A 19,576-nucleotide genomic window follows, 5' to 3' on the forward strand; every position below is an offset into this window, starting at 1 on the left:
TAATAATGCAGCAAGTGTAACAATTTTGTTTCTGTACTACATGTAGTTTGTCTGGAAGATTATGATGATGGTTTAATTGATACAAGTGTCTGTAGTCGACTTCTATTTATGTTAAAAGAACACGTTGCCTTGGATCGGTTGAGTTGGTCTTTGGAAAGCGTTTGTAACCGTTTGTTACAAAATGCATATGGTTGGAAAGATGTTGTAAAAGTAGAATACAATGAGCCACACAAACATGCCTTGAAATTTTTCTTTTTCTTTTACCTCGTCGACTAAGTCGGCCATTTATGGGAGTCAAATTTTCAATTAAATTGCATGAAATATTAATTGAAACAAAAGTCTACCGTAAATGAAATTTAAGACCAGCAGTCAGGTGCGAAGGTGATCAAGTTTGACCCCCATGTGACAAGTCTTTGACCAATCAGAGAGCATAATCTCTCTCAAGTATGTATAAATATTATTTAGAGCACCATCACCATTAAATTGTATTTTCCAATTTGATTTTTAATAAGTCCTGAAACCCAATGCATTATCGTTAAGCTCTTTACCCGGTGTCAATCCTTTCAATGAATTTAATTTGATGAATTCAGTTTTATTAGAAATATTCACCTATTGTCGATTTGTCTAACAAATACAGTGCATTATTATACACAAATCTGTTTGATGATACTAGTTTTCTGACAATGTGACCCTATTTACAAAATAAAATATATCAACTGTTATCTCAGACGAGTTTTAAGTGTGTTTCATGTACTATGATAGTTCATTTCAATTAAATAATTTGTTTATTCCATACTCTTGATGGAGAAAAAGAACAATTGTGAAAACTAAACAGTACATAGCAATGTAACAAAATCAAAAGCGCATAAAATAGTACAAAAACAATATAATGTTAAAGCAGATAATAAATAAATAACTAGGAATTAACTATTCTGTCGGTGTTGTTCACAACCTCAGATTTCGAGACCTCAGATTTAGAATTTGCGGTCTCGAAATCAAGCGTCTGAAAGCACACAACTTCGTGTGACAATGGTGTGTTTTTTTCTTTCATTATTATCTCGCAACTTCGACGACCAATTAAGCTCAAATTTTCACAGGTTTGTTATTTCATGCATAATTATGTTGAGATACACCAAGTGAGAAGACTGGTCTTTCACAATTACCAATAGTGTCCAGCGTCTTTAAAGCCTACGTAGGTCAGCCCTTGTGCATGTTGTCATGTTGTCCCCCCAAAAATTGTATTCCTACTTTTTTTACCAAATGTTATGCAGAAATGTGTACATGTATAAGTCATATTAAAATTACCTCCTAAGGAAATTTTACAAGAGGGACAGATTGTAACAGTGTTGCGTCAAACTCAAGACAAATAATTCCAGCCAAATGTATCATAGATCATTGTAAAAGTTAATAGTCATCTTTTATTACAGATTTGAGTAATTGTTTATACATAAGAGGCTGCAACTCTTTTACAACAAATTACACCTTTAACCTACAGACTTGGCAGAAAGCTAAACGCTGTACATTCAAAGTGTACTTTCAAACCTTTGGACGTCATTAGTTTTCAAAGGCAAACTTAAATTAAGCCACCTGGGCTCAAATATTCTTCATCTACATTTTAATATTTATTAATTTCTACACCACTACTGGATATAACATTATGGAAATGTATCTATGAAGTACTTAGCCCCTCCCACAAAATATGCTAATAGAATGTAATTAGTATGCACAGAAACAACATCGAATGGAAAAGCTGGAATGTCACACCACCAACATGATCATCAAGAAAAAGGCATGACAACGGTTATGGTTATGCACCTGTATAATTAGCATAAAATTAGCATATTTCATGGGAAGGGCCTATCAGGTGATTGGTCCTATACGCTCACTGAATATCCAATCAAGCCAATTATTTAAATTTTATGAATATGGAAATTGAATTTGTAAGATAAACCCCGTTACAAACACATACAGTGCAATTTTCTTTTTTAGAAGTTCTTTCTCACTATAGTTAGGTTCCTTACCAACTGTCTTGATTTACTACTAAGAAGCATCAGCAACCACACCAAACCTAAGAATGTTTTAAAGGTGTTATTTACATCCATGATAAACCTTGAACACCAAGGATAAAAATTAAACAGCAAGACCAGGGCCCAATTTCATAGAGCTGCCTAAACATAATTATGCCTATCAAAATATGATAACCAGCCAAAATACCATTCCACATGTGTGACTGGTATCCTGCTTATTTTTGCTAAGCAGAAAACTATTATGCAACATTTGCTGCTTTAAAGCAGCTCTTTATAAAATTTGGGCTTAGCTTCAATTTGCTTTATGAATCAATTAAAGGAAGGGACCAATAGCATCATTGTTTTCGTTTCTTTGTGTACAAAAACTTCAGATTTGTTTGTTTTTCATCTTCTTTTACAATTGAAGAGATAAACGATTGGCAATGTGATCTTGGTAACCTAGTGAGAATTACATTGATCACCAGTGGGCTTTACATTAAAGAGAAAAACAAGTCAAACACAACTTGACCTTTGAACCATACAACCGATTCTTCTCGGTCAATGACCTCAGTAATTTAAATGAGTAACTTTTGTGGTTGATGGGTATGATGGTCACCAAGTCAGAAACGCCCAATCAATGTTTAAACAAAAATATACTCACATTTTCATACGAAAATGTGAGTGGGCCAAAAAAAAGATATTGAAAATGAAACATTTTTTTTTTTTATATGGGGACACAATTTGGGAGGGTTGGTCAAAAATAATTCACATTTAAAATCAATGAAAAATATGTGTGGCCACTGCTTACCTTTGAAAGAACTTAACAATGCATTGAAAATCTCTATAACAAAGAATTTGCAACAAAACCATAACTGCAATATAATATTTCATGATTACCTCATTTTTTTTGTACAAATATTTTGTCAACATATTTGCAGCATACTCAAGAATCTCTGGCCAATTTATTGATGTACAGTGAAAACATGTCTAATAAAAGTTAATCATGATATCATATATATGTACAAACCCCATGAATTTGTAAAAACAATTTTCAATTTAAAAGAAAAAAGAACCTACATGTACATCTACAAAGTGAAACTGCCTGTCCGAGTTTCTGTGAATTTAATAGTTAGATATAAAAGTATCCAATCCATCTAATGCTAAGGCAAAAGCTGTACTAATCTGCATATAATTATATGCTCATGAATATTTAACATTAGTGAATCTGTATTTGAATCTCCAGAAGTATTAACAAATATGCATATAATTACATGCTTCTGAATATGCAACATTAAGGATCCGCATTTCATTGGCCAAGCGATTATCACTGGGAAAAAAAGAATAAAATATGTTTGGTATCAGAAATACTCTTAAGGACAACAAAATAGCATTTTAAAAACCCTGCCCCAAATCAGAATTGCTTATTTTATTGCCACAATTGAAATAAGCACAAAGAAACAATATAATTTTGTTTCTGACATTTTCACCAAAACAGGATCACCAAGCACCCCGACTATCCTAACTGCAAGAAAGAAAATCATCAATTCTACGATGTGTAGCCCAATAATCCAACACCTAAAAACCAATTTTAGCTGGACATATCAAACACTATAAGTTGTAAAATATATGATTTTTAACAAACAGAATTCCTCTCCAACTTTATCAGTGTCTTCCTAAAAAATAAAAAATAAATCATTTATAATAAAAAAAATTGCTTGAGGGTTGGGTACATTATTGTTTATTAATTGGAAGGTAAACTCTCACCCCAATGACGTACATCAATGAACACCCTGAATGCAGGGGTAGATCAAGACCTAAGTTTTAGGGGGTGGGGGGAAAATCTGTCGAAGATACGAGCATGCAACCGCAGAGCGCGAAGCCTTTACGGCATGGAGGGTCCAGGGCCCGCTTATGGACCCTGACAAGGTTTGCATTCTTTTGTAGATGATCATTGGTGCAATCATGCCAGCCTAGACCATACACTACATGTACTACACGTAGATCACAGGGATAGGCTTTTAGCTTAATGCAAATGAATTCAAATTTCAGTCATTATGCAGTACAGTAATTATTTCAAACCGCTGAAGAAGAAAAAAATCTTCCTTTCACCTGTTGTATAAAGCAGTTATGAAATTTTCAAAATACCAGATCTATGTATTCCAAATTATATACACACTTCTAAGTAACAAATAAACCAAAAATAACATCAAGTTATTCCAATCAATATGATGGGAAGGGATGAAGTCTTATCAGTGTGCGACCTGATTCAAACAGTTATCGTCACTTATATATAAAGGCTGTCAAACACTATTGTCTCGTTTTCTAAAATGACCATGATACTATCATGCGGCGTGTGGAGGTCGAGCAGTTACGACCACTGGCCTCAAGCTCTAGGCCCGATTTCATAAACCTGTTAAGCAGAAAAAATTGTTTAGCAAATTTCTTTGCGTATCAAAAAATTAGTGGGGCACCAGTTGCAACAATGTAAACCTTTTGTAATTTTGGCTGGTAACAATGCCAAAATGTTGTGTTTATGCAAGGCTTGTTCAATACTTGGTTTTAGTTGCTAAGCGCGCAGTTTGGGACAGTTGCCTGCCGTTGATTTCAGCAAACGCTTACTAACTTAGGATTAACCTTCAGACTTAAGATGAGTCCCAGCCTTGCACTGTAACCCTAAGTTAGGATGAGTAACTCGCCCTAACTCGAGATAGGATTGATCCTAGTGTTTCGTGAAAAGGGCTGCTGGTGTCACGTAGTGGTTACCTTCAACTGTGTTTAAGATTACTAAGAATTTGGTCACCAGTCAAACACAAGCTGTATGATGGCTCACTCACGTTCTCCAATGGTGGGTCATTAAGATTGATGCTAATTAATGATTTCACAATGTGCAAATCCTTTAATTCAAGTTAAAAACCCATATTTGTTTGTTTTTTTCTACCATTTTCAAATACAGGAGAAACTCTCACCGTTATAAATAGGAACTTCTTTTGAATCCATTTTCAATTTTCTTAAGTTGATTCCAAGTACTGAATATGTTAGTGCATCTACACCTAAACACATGTCTGTAATTATATCTTACATAATATGAAGTTTAATTACAATTTTTTCATATCTTATAATTTCATTTAAATTTTTTTTTTACACTTGTACAGCATCATTTCCCCAAGTCACATGTCTTATAATAACTGCCCAAAGTAAAACCCAATTTCTAAAGATCTGCTGAACTATCATCTCAAAATAATATATCAGCCTCAAGTTTCAACCCTATCAATTCTCTCTCAAATGCTTATTCAAAGAACAGTTTGAGACCAATCTGCAAGGGTTAAAAACATCAGGCCATTATTGAATTAGCATTGATACCATAATATGTCCTTTTGGTTGGTAAGCAGTGTGTGACAGCTACATTGTAGTTCTATTTCTAAGTTCAAATTTTTTTCTTCTGCAGAATCAGGGAGAGTCGGTAGCTCTGATTCTATATGTTGAGAATAATAGACCCTTCCCATGAATTATGTAAATTGCACATAGTGCGTGCGCACTTACATTTTGGTTGGCAAAAATGAGGGAACATCGCGCTGTTTTGTACAGGGCTAACGACTGCGTGACACAGACGCATTAGCGCGTCTGCTTAGAGCACAGCTCTATGGAGTTTGCCAACCAATAGGGTCAGTACGCATGCGTGAATGTAATTAGCATATTTCATGGGAAGGGTCCATTACCCTCTCTGCCATAATTAAGGCATTATTTGAAAGCTGCTCTTTTCACCAATTTGATTTAGCAAATAGACACTGTCTCTCACTGGGAAACGCCTGGTTTTAACATGGTGTGTCGCATATAACTACATGACTATTAACTACGGTGCATTTTGGAAGTTACTTTGCAATACCAAAGCTCTACTGAAATACTGAAATCGTTTTAAACGCATTTCAAACAGTTCTCTCTGTCTGAGAGTGCAGCACTTTTGGGGTGGGGGTGGGTTTTTTGAACTCGTTGAATATCAGAATTGAAACTCAGCACATTCATATGCTTGTATCGTTCAAACTTGGAATTCCAATCTGCGGAATTTTGTCGATAAATCAGCTCCTTTCTAAACTAACGTACTTGTTATGTTAGTTAATTTGAAAAAAATAATAGTAAACCAGGGTTTTTTACATATTCACCAGAATATGAATATTGATGAAGCATGTAAATTTATTACATTACTATTCATACTGGAATTGGCTGCATATCATTAAAATGCTCTGCACAGCATGAATATGTATGTATTTATATATCTATATATATATACTATGATTATGTTAATGCGTTTTCAATATGCAAATATGCACTCATTCATATTCATTAACACATTCAGTCCACATATCAAGGCAAAGTCATTAGGTCAAAGGTCAAGGCTTCCGCAGAGGTCATTCCCTCAGAGGTCATCTTCGTTGAGAGTGTCGAATATCTTACCGGCTGTTTGGTTTGTTCGAACTCTACTTTTTGATGATTCCTGTCAACAGCAACAACAACAACAAAGGGCGTGGAATGAAAACACACAAATAATATTTTGAGTGCAACTTATAATATTCAATTCAATTCAATTCAATATGACGTATATTCCATACTCTTTTTGAAAAATAGTTCAATATGAGAACTTATCAACACATAGAAAGAATGGTACACAAATAAAAAGTATAAAAAATTACTAAATTGTTAAAGCAAATAATATTAAAAACCCTAGGAATTAACTATGTATACACGAGAGGAACGAGAGCAAGAGGCTGTTAAATTAAGCCAAGGCTACAGACAAACAAACAAACAGTGAATATAATAGACCTAGGGATCTCCCCTAACGTTAGCCAGGCATACAAGACTAGTAAAACCAGCTTTGGACAAATAAAAACACCACTTCCCAACTTCCCCTGTGGACTTCTAGAAACTATAAAAACCTACTTGTTTGTAAATTTCTTACTTTTCAAATAATAATAATAATAATAAGACTTTTAATGCGCACGTATCCACCCTGAATACATTTCTAGTATACACATAATGAATGTTTATGAGTGCAATGGTGCGAATATGTTCATGAGTTGAAAGATGGAATGTTCTATTCAACGAGGCGCAGCCGAGTTGAATGGAACATTCCAGCTTTCAACGAATGAACATATTCGCACCATTGCACGAATGAAAAACATTCATTATTTGTTTTATATAACATCCAAGTAGAACTTTGTAATTTTGATTGAAAGATACAACTTTCAAAACAAACAATTTCAACTGTAGAAGCCGAATGCTAGTAATTTACTATGCCTTCTTGCAGTAACACCTGCTGCGTTACCAAAGACACGCGCACGCAGTGATGTTTTTACTCTGCTTTTTCGTTCCATTCGAAAAGTACCATTGCACGCTGCCAGCGTGCAATGGTACTTTTCGGATGGAACGAAAAAGCACGGTGAGTGACTCAGCGTGCAATGGTACTTTTATTTGCTATCACGTGACGGACAATCCTCCAATCAAATGGCAAGGATCTGCTTGGGTGTTATATAAAATGTCTTAATGTATTTCTGAGTGTGTGAATGTAACTTCATTTGACCATTAAACTGGTTGTGATAGCGACAATTAATACATCAGGGGTCGATTTCACAAAGAGTTAGGACTAATCCTAGGAGATATAAAAAACGCATGGCTAGTCCCTAGTTAGAATGAGTAACTCATCCTAACTCGAGATAAAACTAGTCTTAACTTTTTGTGAAATCCACCCAGTGAACATTAACGACAATACTCTGTAAAAGACTAGTTCTAACTTAGGACTAGTCCTAGGACATAGAAAAAACACATGGCTAGTCCTTACTTAGGACGAGTAACTTATCCTAACTCGAGATAAGACTAGTCTTAACTCTTTGCGAAATCCACCCCTGAACATTAATGACAAAACAAATCTGGGCTACTAAAATTGAAGGCAAGTAAACTGCACAGTTTACCAGCCTGATAGGCTGCATTACAGAGTGCTTTACAGCATGGCCTGAGACCCCATGCATGCACCACAGGGGCAGGAATGTGAACATTTTTTTTTTAAATAACAATTTTTCTGAAGGGGTTTAAACCGGTGTGTGAAAAAGTTAGGTAATAAAAAAAAAATGCATCTTAAAAAGATGAGTTTTCCAAAAAGTTTTAAAAATATACATGTTCACAAACAGGACAGCTTGGACAGTATAGCAAGGAGAAGGGAATGGATTCCAAGCTTAGTGCAAAAATCTGTGTAAGGAGAGCAGGGCACTGCTACTGCAACCCTGAGCTTTAGCCAGCAAGCTTGTCCTATGGAAGCCCAGGTGAGGTCAAGCCAAAAGAGGTCAAGGTCACCTGACCTATGCTTTTGGTTCATTTAAAAAAACAATGCATCACCGAATAAAAAGTCAAAGACTGAAGGAATTTGGTTTGCAATTAAAATACATTAAAAATTGATATACATAATAAATTCAATAAATTCAGAATAAGAGCTATCTCTCTTCTGGACAGACTGTTTTGTACCATAAGGCACTCATCAGCAGAATGACAACAATAGCGCCCTCAACGGGTCAAAGGAGGCCAATGATTGGTTGATAGCTGTTATTTGTGCGTAAAAATGGCGCGTGAGCTCAGTGTCCATGTAGCACTACGCGTTATGCAGGGGTTCTAGCGATGATGAACGATTCATTACCTTATTATTTTGTGATGCAATAGCCTGAGCTCTCTCCTCCTCCTCCTCATCTTCCTCCCCCTCCTCCTCCTCCTGCTGATGATTGGTGTTGTCTTTGGTCCACTTCTTCTCCTTCAAAATGCGCTCAACGCATTCATTCATGTAGTTAAACTGAAACGAGGAATGGGTAATTTATTCAACAATTGAGGACCAACCAAAAAAAGAAAACGCTACTTAACGAACTACTCAGACAAAACAAGAGAGTGAACCATTAGAAACTCAAGTCTGCATCTTGAAAAAAACTCTTACATATTTTGTATAAATCTTGACCCATCTTGGTTTCTTTCCCTCCTTGGCGTATTCAAAGCAGAACGCCATGCCTTCATCATCCACTTCGTATTCTCTGATCTCATTCCACTGGAAGCTGGGCACTTGCTCCTGGAGGGAAAAAAAATAACATAAAACCGCGCATCAATATTATTGTTATTTTTTCTGGTATATTAAAACAATGTATTTGTAGCCTTGGGGCTAAATTGCTACAAAGTTTACAATTTAAAAATTACATTACAATGTCGTCAAAATTTTACTTTGCGGATTTAAACATGTTACAAAAATACATGCAGAGAATAAACAAAAATATGGCACCCATTTTATAGGATGTACTACTTTAAAAAAAATAGTTGTGAAGTTGTGGATTTACATGTATGTAACAAGAACACAATAATATAGATAAAATAACAATAAAATCATTACAATACAATAATGTCACATACAATAGTATCATTACACAATAATAACGGTCACAGCAAACTGACTGAAAAGTTGGCAGTACAAGCCGGCTCTTCTCCGAGCTACCATTACCCATAAAATCAACTTTTACATGGTGTCACCGCAAACCTTTCTTTGTTTGTTCGTTTTTGTTTTTGTGTTTTGGTTGATTGTGTTTGGTTGTTTTTGTTTGGTTTTTTTTTTTCTTTTTTTTTTTTTTTTTTCTTTTCTTTTTTTTTTGGGGGGGGGGGGTTTGCTATCTGAGGAAATGAGAATTATTAACGGACCATCTAATTAGTTTATCACTAAAATAATTGGTACATGAAAGGGTTACAGTCGGACAGATACCCAAATGTTGCCTTGTTAGAACTGCCCAAATGTTGCCTTGTTAGAACTGCCCAAATGTTGCTTTGTTAGTACTGCCCAAATGTTGCCTTGTTAGAACTGCCCAAATGTTGCCTTGTTAGAACTGCCCAAATGTTGCCTTGTTAGAACTGCCCAAATGTTGCCTTGTTAGAACTGCCCAAATGTTGCCTTGTTAGAACTGCCCAAATGTTGCCTTGTTAGAACTGCCCAAATGTTGCCTTGTTAGAACTGCCCAAATGTTGCCTTGTTAGAACTGCCCAAATGTTGCCTTGTTAGAACTGCCCAAATGTTGCCTTGTTAGAACTGCCCAAATGTTGCCTTGTTAGAACTGCCCAAATGTTGCCTTGTTAGAACTGCCCAAATGTTGCCTTGTTAGAACTGCCCAAATGTTGCCTTGTTAGAACTGCCCAAATGTTGCCTTGTTAGAACTGCCCAAATGTTGCCTTGTTAGAACTGCCCAAATGTTGCCTTGTTAGAACTGCCCAAATGTTGCCTTGTTAGAACTGCCCCAATGTTGCCTTGGTAGTACTGCCCAAATGTTGCCTTGTTAGAACTGCCCAAATGTTGCTTTGTTAGTACTGCCCCAATGTTGCCTTGTTAGAACTGCCCAAATGTTGATTTGTTAGTACTGCCCCAATGTTGCCTTGGTAGTACTGCCCAAATGTTGCCTACGAGCTGTTTGTTGCATTGGTCATGTTGGTAACAACACTTTGCAAGATGTTTTTGGTGTGTGTTCAATCGTGGGTACATGTGTAGGCATCTTTTAACGAGGCATGGCTGAATATGAATGGTTTGCAACAGGGATTTGCATCTGAAATAAAAAACTTAAGTCTCAAATCCGTTTGGTGAAATTTACATACATCTAGCAATGGCTCACAAATAAAATGCCTACCCACGATTGTGTACATACACTGTACACGAAAACGTCTAGCAAATTGTTCCGTTACCAATGCAATGACCCTCGTCTTAACTATACGAGAGAGCGGCACGCAGTACAAACAAGGAAACATTCAGGTATCAACAATGCACTTATGTCTGGAAGCAATACACTTTACAATAATTGCTTCTCTTACCTCAGAGAATTAAATAGGACTTTTGAGGACGACAGCCACAGGCTGCATCAGTCCTTAAGGAACTGAAGAACGTTTAAAGAACGACATCTCATCCCCCCCCCCCCCTTAGATGGCTAGATCCTCATCAATGGAAAGAATTTGTTTCGTTTTTGGTTATAATACTTTAAAGGGTTTGGGTACTTTTTGTAGGACACAAAACACAAACGTCCACAGATTTACATTTAACTCTGACGGTTTTAAAGCTTCCCTTCAAAAGTTGTTTGCTGATGTGCTACAGTTTTTCAGACATGAGTAAACACATTATTTTAGCATTACAAATGGATTTTTCTTGGGAGATTTCACAAGCCTCAAAGTGTGACGTCAGATGTTCAGGCTAGGCAAGACACCACTATGCCAATCTCACCGCCCAACATCAAGTTGAGGAAAGGGATGGGGCTAAAGCCGTGTTTCCACTGGACTTTTTTTTTTCTAATTTAATGGGGACGCATGCTAAACTGAACTTGACCGTGATATTAAACTAAGAGGACGAAAGGGGTCAGGAAAGCTTTCTGCAAAGCCACGGTAACTTAATAAACCTACCGCGACCACGCAGTAAAACGCTATGCAACTGTCGTGGAATATAAGTGCAGGTGGGAATGCACGATAGAATTACATCAAAGCCAGTCACCAAATTTTGTGCATGGCCGTGGAAGAAAAAGTCCAATGGGAATGCGACTTAAGGCTGGAAGAACGAGATGATTTCTTTTGTTCTCACCTCTAATGAACCATCGTCTTTACAGGCTTGGAGTTTGAAGAGTCTGAATCCAAGGATTGGTATAACACGGCCAGCCTTCCTTGCGTCACACGGACAATGCGGAAAGCGCACCTCACCGTAACCGTCTAGGCTGCGAGCAACCTTTAAGTACTGCGTCAAGAAACGAAGAGGTTAAAATAATAAATGTTAATCAACCACACTGTCAATAATAGTAAATATTAACAATAAGATGAATTTAGGTGGCACATTACAATGTATGTAAAATACTCCAAAGCACATCACAATAAAAACTACAAAAACCTTGGCAATACAAATACTTTAAAATATGTTGATAAAAAATTAACAAGAGCTGACCAACATACAAGTGCACTCGCTGTAGGCTTTAATAGACCATTCAGGCTATTTAATCACATTTTCCTGGGCAAAACAAATTAATTGAAAATCAGACTCATATAGGAAGAACATCATGCCTGATTTGACTCGCATCTGACTCGGGACTCACCTGTAGTTTGCTAGATTTCTCCTGGTATGTTTTCAGTTCATATAAGCTGTCGCCTGGCTGGATGAACCCTTTACTGACATCATCTATTGCCTGCAAGAACACAACAGGAAACAAAGAGATGGTTGAAAAAAATGCATGGGTGTAATGTACGTCAGCAAAAACTAGACATGCAACTTTCTATTTGCAAAAAGGGGGGGGGGGGGGGGGGGAAATGGCACTTTGAAGTTAAAACTTTTGTACAGTGTTTTTTCAGTTTTCTATCATGTCAATGGCACTGTTTTGAAAAGAAAAAGAGGAAATTAGCTGAGAACACCGAATTGAAACTCTGGTGATTCTGATCGGCAGAGTGTGGGTTCGAGTCCCAGTGGTAACACTTGTGTCCTTAGGCAAAACACTTAATCATTGCTTCGTCCTTCGGATGGGAGGTAGAGCCGATGTGTGTTGTGTAATGCACGTAAAAAGAACCCAGTGCACTTATCGAAAAAGAGAAGGGGTTCGCCCCGGTGTTCCTGGTTTGATTGGCTGCATAATGCGCCACAGCACCATGTAATGGTGCACCTTGTAAACCATTACATGGTGCTATGTAAAAGGAGTAATAATTCAAAACCTGCATGTGTAATCCTATCCTTGCAGGAAAAAACTGTATCTTAAAGCACCTTGAGCGCCACTGAGTGACGGATATGTTTTCTATAACAAGAAGCCGCTTTTATTACTATTAATATCAGCTGAAACGTTGCATGCCTGCCTGACTAACACAACATGGCCCTCTGTGTCCCTAGCTCCTCTATTCATATTGCCTGCCTGGGGCAATGGACACACTCCTCGAAAACTCCGAGGGGAAAAAGAAATGGTTGTTGTGTTCGATTCATAGACGATGCGTTGCTATGGAGAGAGTGTTTTCCGGTCGGGCATGTATCAACACGTTTGGGGACAATGTTCATGTGTGCTCGTCTTGGGAGGCACTTGTACACGGTTGCCCCCAAATCAACACCCATGCAGTCGCTCCTTCTCGATGCCACGGTGGATTTTGTCAAGAGGGGGGGGGGGCGTAGTCAGGGTCATGCATGACCAGAACGACTACAAGGAAGTGGCCGACAGGGAATTGACTCAAACCAGAATCAGCAGGGAACTGTCTGCCGTGCTTCGGCAGCGTATCAGTTGTTTATATAAAATATCTTACCTCAAAGGCACTGGACACTATTGGTAATTACTCAAAATAATTGTAAGCATAAAAACTTACTTGGTATAAAGCAATGGATAGCTGTTGATAGTATCATTGTGAGAAACGGCTCCCTCTGAAGTAACACAGTTTTTAAGAAGGAAGTAATTTCTCACTAAAATATTTGAATTGAATTTGAGAACTCAGCTGAGGTCTCCAATGAAAGCACATAACTTTTGCAGTAAGGGTATTTTTTCTTCCATTATTCTCTGACAACTTCGACGACCGATTGAGCTCAAATTTTCACAGGTTTGTTATTTTATGCATATGTTGAGATACACTAAGTGAGAAGACTGGTCTTTGACAATTACCAAAGGTGTCCAATGCCTTTAAAGGTACTGGGGCTGATTTCAAAAAGCAATAAAATTCATCGCAAGAGAATTTCGCCACAGTGATTTGTAGTGTGACATCACACTTAACTTAGCAACTACGATTGATTTGCAGTTAAGATCAATCTGAGGTCTTTTTGAAATAGGCCCCTGGACAAGTTTGGTAATTACTCAAAAAAATATTTCAGCATAACAAACTTACTTGATAAAGAGCAACAGAGAGCTGTTGGTAAAACATTGTGAGACACAACTCCCTCTGGAATTTCTCGCTCCCTAAAATATTTGAATCTGAGAAAGACTTCAGGCCCTGAAGCGTTTCTTATGCATCTGACAAAACACAACTTTGTGCAACAAGGGTGTTTTTTCTTTCATTATTTTCTTGCAATTTCAATGACCAATTGAGCCAAAATTTTCACAGGTTTGTTATTTTATGCATATGTTTTGATACACACAGTTAGAATACTTGCCTTTGACAATTCCAAAAGTTGTCACTTAGCGATCGAGAAAGATTCTGCTAGGGTCAAAAAGTCGGGACATTAATTCTTGATTGCATTTATACCATATAAGTCCTCTTGATTGGTAAACAGTTTGAAACAGTAAATTCTAAATTCCCCCTGAATAAAAAACAAACAAGAGGATAGAGGCCCGGTCACACTGACCTCGATAACAAGAATGAAAATGAGAACGTTAATAATGCACGTCCTCGATTGGTTAAATGATTGTGCGCGTATTCTGCGTGGAGCATTCAACCAATAGAAGGCGTTCTCTTTGAGATCGTTTTCGCTGCAGTGTGACTGGCCCTTAAGAAGTAGGATTTGCAGATAAGAAAGACGTAATTACCTGCCAGTATAGAAAATTCATGGCAATCTCATCGTGATTGAGGAACAACTCTTGCTGCGGTGAGAAGATCCATCTGCCGAGCCCTATACAGCTCTGACTAGTGCTGGATTTAGTGTAATTCTGAATGTAGAGATTGTGGGGGAACTCCGTGACGGCAAGCTTCCTCGCTACAAACAAAAAGAAGAAGATATTAGCATCAAAAGGATGATTTTATAAAAGACAGCAAATTGTTAAATTTAAGACAATGGACACCTTTGGTAACTGTCAAAGACCAGTCTTCTCACTTGGTGTATCTCAACAAATGCATTAAATTGTGAAAATTTTAACTCAATTGGTCGTCGCAGTTGCAAGATAGTATGGAAGAAAACAACACCCTTGTCACAAGAAGTTGTGAGCTTTCAGATGCTTGATTTCGAGACCTCAGCTGAGGTCTCGAATTCAATTTAAATATTTCAGTGAGAAAATACTTCTTTCTCAAGAAGCACGTTACTTCAGAGGGAGCCGTTTCTCACAGTGTTTTATACTATCATCAGCTCTCCATTGCTTATTTTGAGTAATTACCAATAATGTCTAGTGCTTTTCAAGTGTTATTTTCATCATGCAGTATTCACATTATATGTCCAACAAGACGAAAAATCCAAACACACATCTTTGCTGATAGAAAGCCACTTCTTCAAAGTCAGACAGAACTCAATTCTCAAAATAATTGAATTTAACCAGACAAATAAAAGTTTCTCTACAAAACAAAACAAAACATTTTGCTAACCAAACCTTATGTGTACACTTACTGAAATCTTCCTGGATTTCAAACAGGGCAAAATAGTCGGCCACCTCTCTACTGAGTCCAATTTTATGCACTACGGCCTGCGGAGAAGAAAAACAATTTATGAAAACGTACTGTTTGATGATAACACCCCTTACAAAAACTCTGCCTTTTCATTGGTTTAGAGCGCATCACATGATATTCCTTAGTTCTACACGGAACCCGGCGGCTGTGTGATAGTTGTTTGCCATGTTAAGACTATCACATGGCGTGCCCAGTACCTACATACACTGGTCTTTTGCGCTCCGGGAAAATAGAAGAAGACAAAAACAGAGATGGGAAGGTGTTCTGCGAGGAGGAAATACATTTAATAACTCAGTATTGAGGCACAATTCACATTTTGTGACTGTAATCTTGCTTAATTTAATAAGCCGGAAATTTGTAAGCACCATTCACTGCTTAACGGATCAACAAAATCGTGCTCTGATCTGTGCCATCTCAGTCAAACAGTGTGTCTCTCAGCCACTTCATTTACTGAGATTTTGCATTTTAGTCCTGTGAAGAAAAAAAACACAGGCAAATCACTGCCGGGGTGATGTCTTACCAGAAGACCAAAGAGCTAGCCTGTGGCGAGAGGCAGTTTGAATCCTATGTGTTATTAGCAGCACGTACCGCAACAATTTAATAGATGTTATTTTTGTATTGGGGACAAATAATATAATTTACCAATCAAATTACATTATTTATCACGATGCAAAAATAAAATATTGAAAAGTCCTTGCCCTTTGTAGCTGCTATGGCCTGTAACAGATTTTAAGACTCTTAGGTTTGACATCTTCTTAATATCATTTGGCTCTCTGACTGCTCAGGGGCTTCAAGAGGAAGTACAACAGACTGAGCTCTAGAAGGGAAAAAAATAGCAGTGAATGATAGGCAGTCCATTCCGCTATGGGCTATCAAGCTGTTGTCCATATGCGTAGTCACAGACAGTTATATGTATGTAAAGCCGTTCAGCTAAAAAGCTTTTGAAAACATACATTAGTAGAAAGTGGCACCGACTGCAAACCAAACTGTGTATAAAGTAACCAAAGCTGCAAACAAATGGAGGATTTGGAGGTTTTTTTAGCAATCGGACAGATCTCCAATCTCACAGCCTTCTGACCTTCATCCAGGCACATGACAGCACGATAATGGTTCATGCGGAATTAATATCTCAACACTTGACATCTGCTCTTCTCTTTCTGAACACCTCAAATACCTTCAAATAGAGCTTTCATTGCAGCATCACACCCCCAGTTTTTGCCAACCGTGGTTGGGAAAACTATGGAAAAGCCACAAATGCAAAACAAAAAAAAACAGATAGCCACAGTTTGTAATAATGTTAACACATATTCAGAAAAAGTGTTTAATTTGTTGAATTGTTGAATTTGAAGACGAGTGAATGTTTTAACACGATTGAATGTTTCACTAATGTTCTTCCATCCATTCGAACCAGCGCAGTTTGTTTATCAACAATGAAAAGGTCTACAGATCCCTTGCATAGACCGCCACCATTGCCTAGTATAAGCACTAGAAACATGCCTAGAAACATGCCTGTATGACCCATGCACAAACACAACTCTCCACCAAATTGAGAAGTCTTCCTTTGACCCCCAGCATGGGCACTGTTTTGGTTTGTGATTTCATATGCAAAGGGTCTAAACCCAAGACTCATTTGCAAACAAGAGGATAACATGTCACAATTATTCTACAGATGTTAAATTTGCATCAGGGATAAAGAACATTATTTAGTTTTACTCATACACCAATGTGTGTAAAGCACTGTAAATTAACACAGTTCTTTCCCTCGGTTCCTACAAAAAAGTCCTCTAAAAGTATAGGATTTAAACTGCCTGTAGCTACCGGGACATCTGGGTGGTCTAGTGGTAAGACTTCTGCTCTAGAACAGCAAAGGTTGTGGGTTCCAATCCCAGACGAGTAAAACACTTGGGGAAATTTATCATGCGGGCCATGTCACACGAGACAACTCTCAAATCTCAAAAAAGAAAAAGGCATTCGCATCTGAATGTTCACATATCACTCTTGGGGATTGTAAGACATTGTTTGAAAAGTTACTCATGTGCAATCAAAGTGGTCCTGTAGCATGCACTGTAGTTGGTTGCCTCCAAGTTGCCTGTACAAGTTGCCTCGTGTGACAAGGATCTACAGGTAAGACTCGGGGCAGTACAGTGCATTGCACATCTTGGAGTACGACTAACTTTGACCGACTTACATGATATACATCAGGCGTAGTGTTATTTCTTCGGACGGTAACGGTGATCTGAGATCTGTCAGGTACAAGTACTCTTAACTCCACCTGGGCTGTGCTCTGATCCTCTCTCTTACTACTGGTTTCCTGTAAAGACAAAATTCATCAGAATAACAAACATCAGTTGAGAGCAAACGAACAACAAACTACAGTAAAGCCAAGTCACGAATAATTCGCAGCAGTTGAAATGTGCTCGTCTCCTTTGGAGACAGCCGTGACGTCAACATCGCAGGAAGTATGAACCGAGCTTAATACATAAATGGTTGTGAACAAGTTGCAAAGCATATTCAGTCTGTACAAATTTAGTGATCACATATTGGCTGAAAACATACAAAAAAAACATCCAAAAATGATTTTCGTTTTGACAGGAAGAAGACATTTGTTGGGCTTGCCTTATGTCAAGGTTACAAAGCGCCTACAGAAGATGCGACAAAGAATTCTAAGCTCAAGATGTTCCAATGAAAAGTGAAATAAAACAGTCAGTTGTTTCGGTATAAGTGAGTCTTTAATGGTTTCTTGAATTGTTTATGTTACGCCACAGTATTTCAAAATAACTTTGCCTCCTTATTTAATCAAAATCAGAAGTTAATACTAAAAGACCCTGGACACTATTGGTAATTGTCAAAGACCAGTATTTACACTTGGTGTATCTCAACATATGCATAAAATAACAAACCTGTGAAAATTTGAGCTCTATTGGTCGTCAAAGTTGCGAGATTATAATGAACAGAAAAAAAATACCTTGTCACACGAAGTTGTGTGCTTTCAGATGATTACTTCCGAGACCTCAAATTCTAAATCAGAGGTCTCGAAATCAAATTCGTGGAAAATGACTTCTTTCTCTAAAACTATAATACTTCAGAGGAAGCTGTTTCTCACAATGTTTTATACTATCAACAGCTCCCCATTACTGGTTACTAATTACATTTTTTATGCTAATAATTATTTTGAGTGATTACCAATAGTGTCCACCTGCAAATTAGATGCAGTAGACCAGTCAGCCACAATACACTACATATTGCCATACTGACTTGTGTTGTGACATCACACTTTGCTTAGCCATTACTATCGATTCTGACTAAAGATCAATTCTGGTTCTTCATGAAATCGAGCCCTGGGTGTACTTAAGGTTTCAAATGGGTCGCGGTTGACAACAGATTCACCCAACCTAGCTGTCTGCATTCGATCCCTTCACATCAAAAAGCTATTTAGAATGTGTGACTGCCCTCAGTTCATGTCTGATCTCGAGAATCCCCCTATCTAATCAACTTTATCGATGGATGTCACCGCTGAATGTCATTGCTGAAGAGACCAGCTCAAAAATGAAGAAAACTCCACGAAAACACTCATAAACTGTTGCCCCAAAACCAACACTAATCATAAGGAGGAAACCGGCCAAATGTTATTTGGAGTGACAGCCCTTTCCAAACTATTTTTTTTCGCGATCAATAGAAGACGACGACTGCGTTTATTCCTAGAGCAGCTTGGAGTCAGAATTTACTCTGCTGTGTGGAGTTTTTTTTTTATGACAGTTGGAATTCTTTACAAAAAGAAGAAATGCCATCTTGTACGGCAGATAATTGAAGGATGACGTCATATTCAATACGGTCTATGGTTCAAAACAGCACATGGACAACATCAGTAATTATCCAAGACCAGGGGAGGATTTCACAAAGAGTTAGGACTAGTCTTATCTCGAGTTAGGACCAGTTACTCGTCCTAACTTAGGACTATCCATGCAATTTGTATATCTCCGTCCCAACTCTTTGTGAAATCGACCCCTGGGTTCTATTTCACAAAGCACTAAGATTCATCTTAAGATGAGTTGCCAGTATCACCACAGTAAGGTACAGTTGTATTGTGACATCACACTTTGCTTAGCAATTAAGATTGATACACATCTTAAGATCAATCTTAGCTCTTTGTGAAATCGAGCAGAGTGTCAACACTAAAGCACTCTTTGTTGGAGCTCTTCTACGTGCCGTTGTTGTCA

General features: G+C 37.6%; 1 protein-coding gene across 1 annotated transcript in view; it reads right to left on the minus strand.

Annotated features, from left to right (window-relative positions):
• Window positions 1–1,392: 1,392 nt before the first annotated feature.
• LOC117295673 (sorting nexin-27-like) overlaps window positions 1,393–19,576 on the minus strand; it is a 69,884-nt gene continuing 51,700 nt past the window's right edge. The window contains exons 6-13 of the mRNA XM_033778385.1: window positions 17,548–17,670; window positions 15,301–15,376; window positions 14,513–14,679; window positions 12,125–12,214; window positions 11,623–11,772; window positions 8,971–9,099; window positions 8,683–8,832; window positions 1,393–6,495 (exon numbers count right to left, since the gene is read on the minus strand). Of these exons, the coding sequence (XP_033634276.1) occupies window positions 6,418–6,495; window positions 8,683–8,832; window positions 8,971–9,099; window positions 11,623–11,772; window positions 12,125–12,214; window positions 14,513–14,679; window positions 15,301–15,376; window positions 17,548–17,670 (963 nt within the window). The 3' untranslated portion in view covers window positions 1,393–6,417. The remainder of the gene's footprint in view (window positions 6,496–8,682; window positions 8,833–8,970; window positions 9,100–11,622; window positions 11,773–12,124; window positions 12,215–14,512; window positions 14,680–15,300; window positions 15,377–17,547; window positions 17,671–19,576) is intronic.

The sequence above is a fragment of the Asterias rubens genome, chromosome 10, assembly GCF_902459465.1.
Source record: "Asterias rubens chromosome 10, eAstRub1.3, whole genome shotgun sequence".
Lineage (NCBI taxonomy): Eukaryota > Metazoa > Echinodermata > Asteroidea > Forcipulatida > Asteriidae > Asterias > Asterias rubens.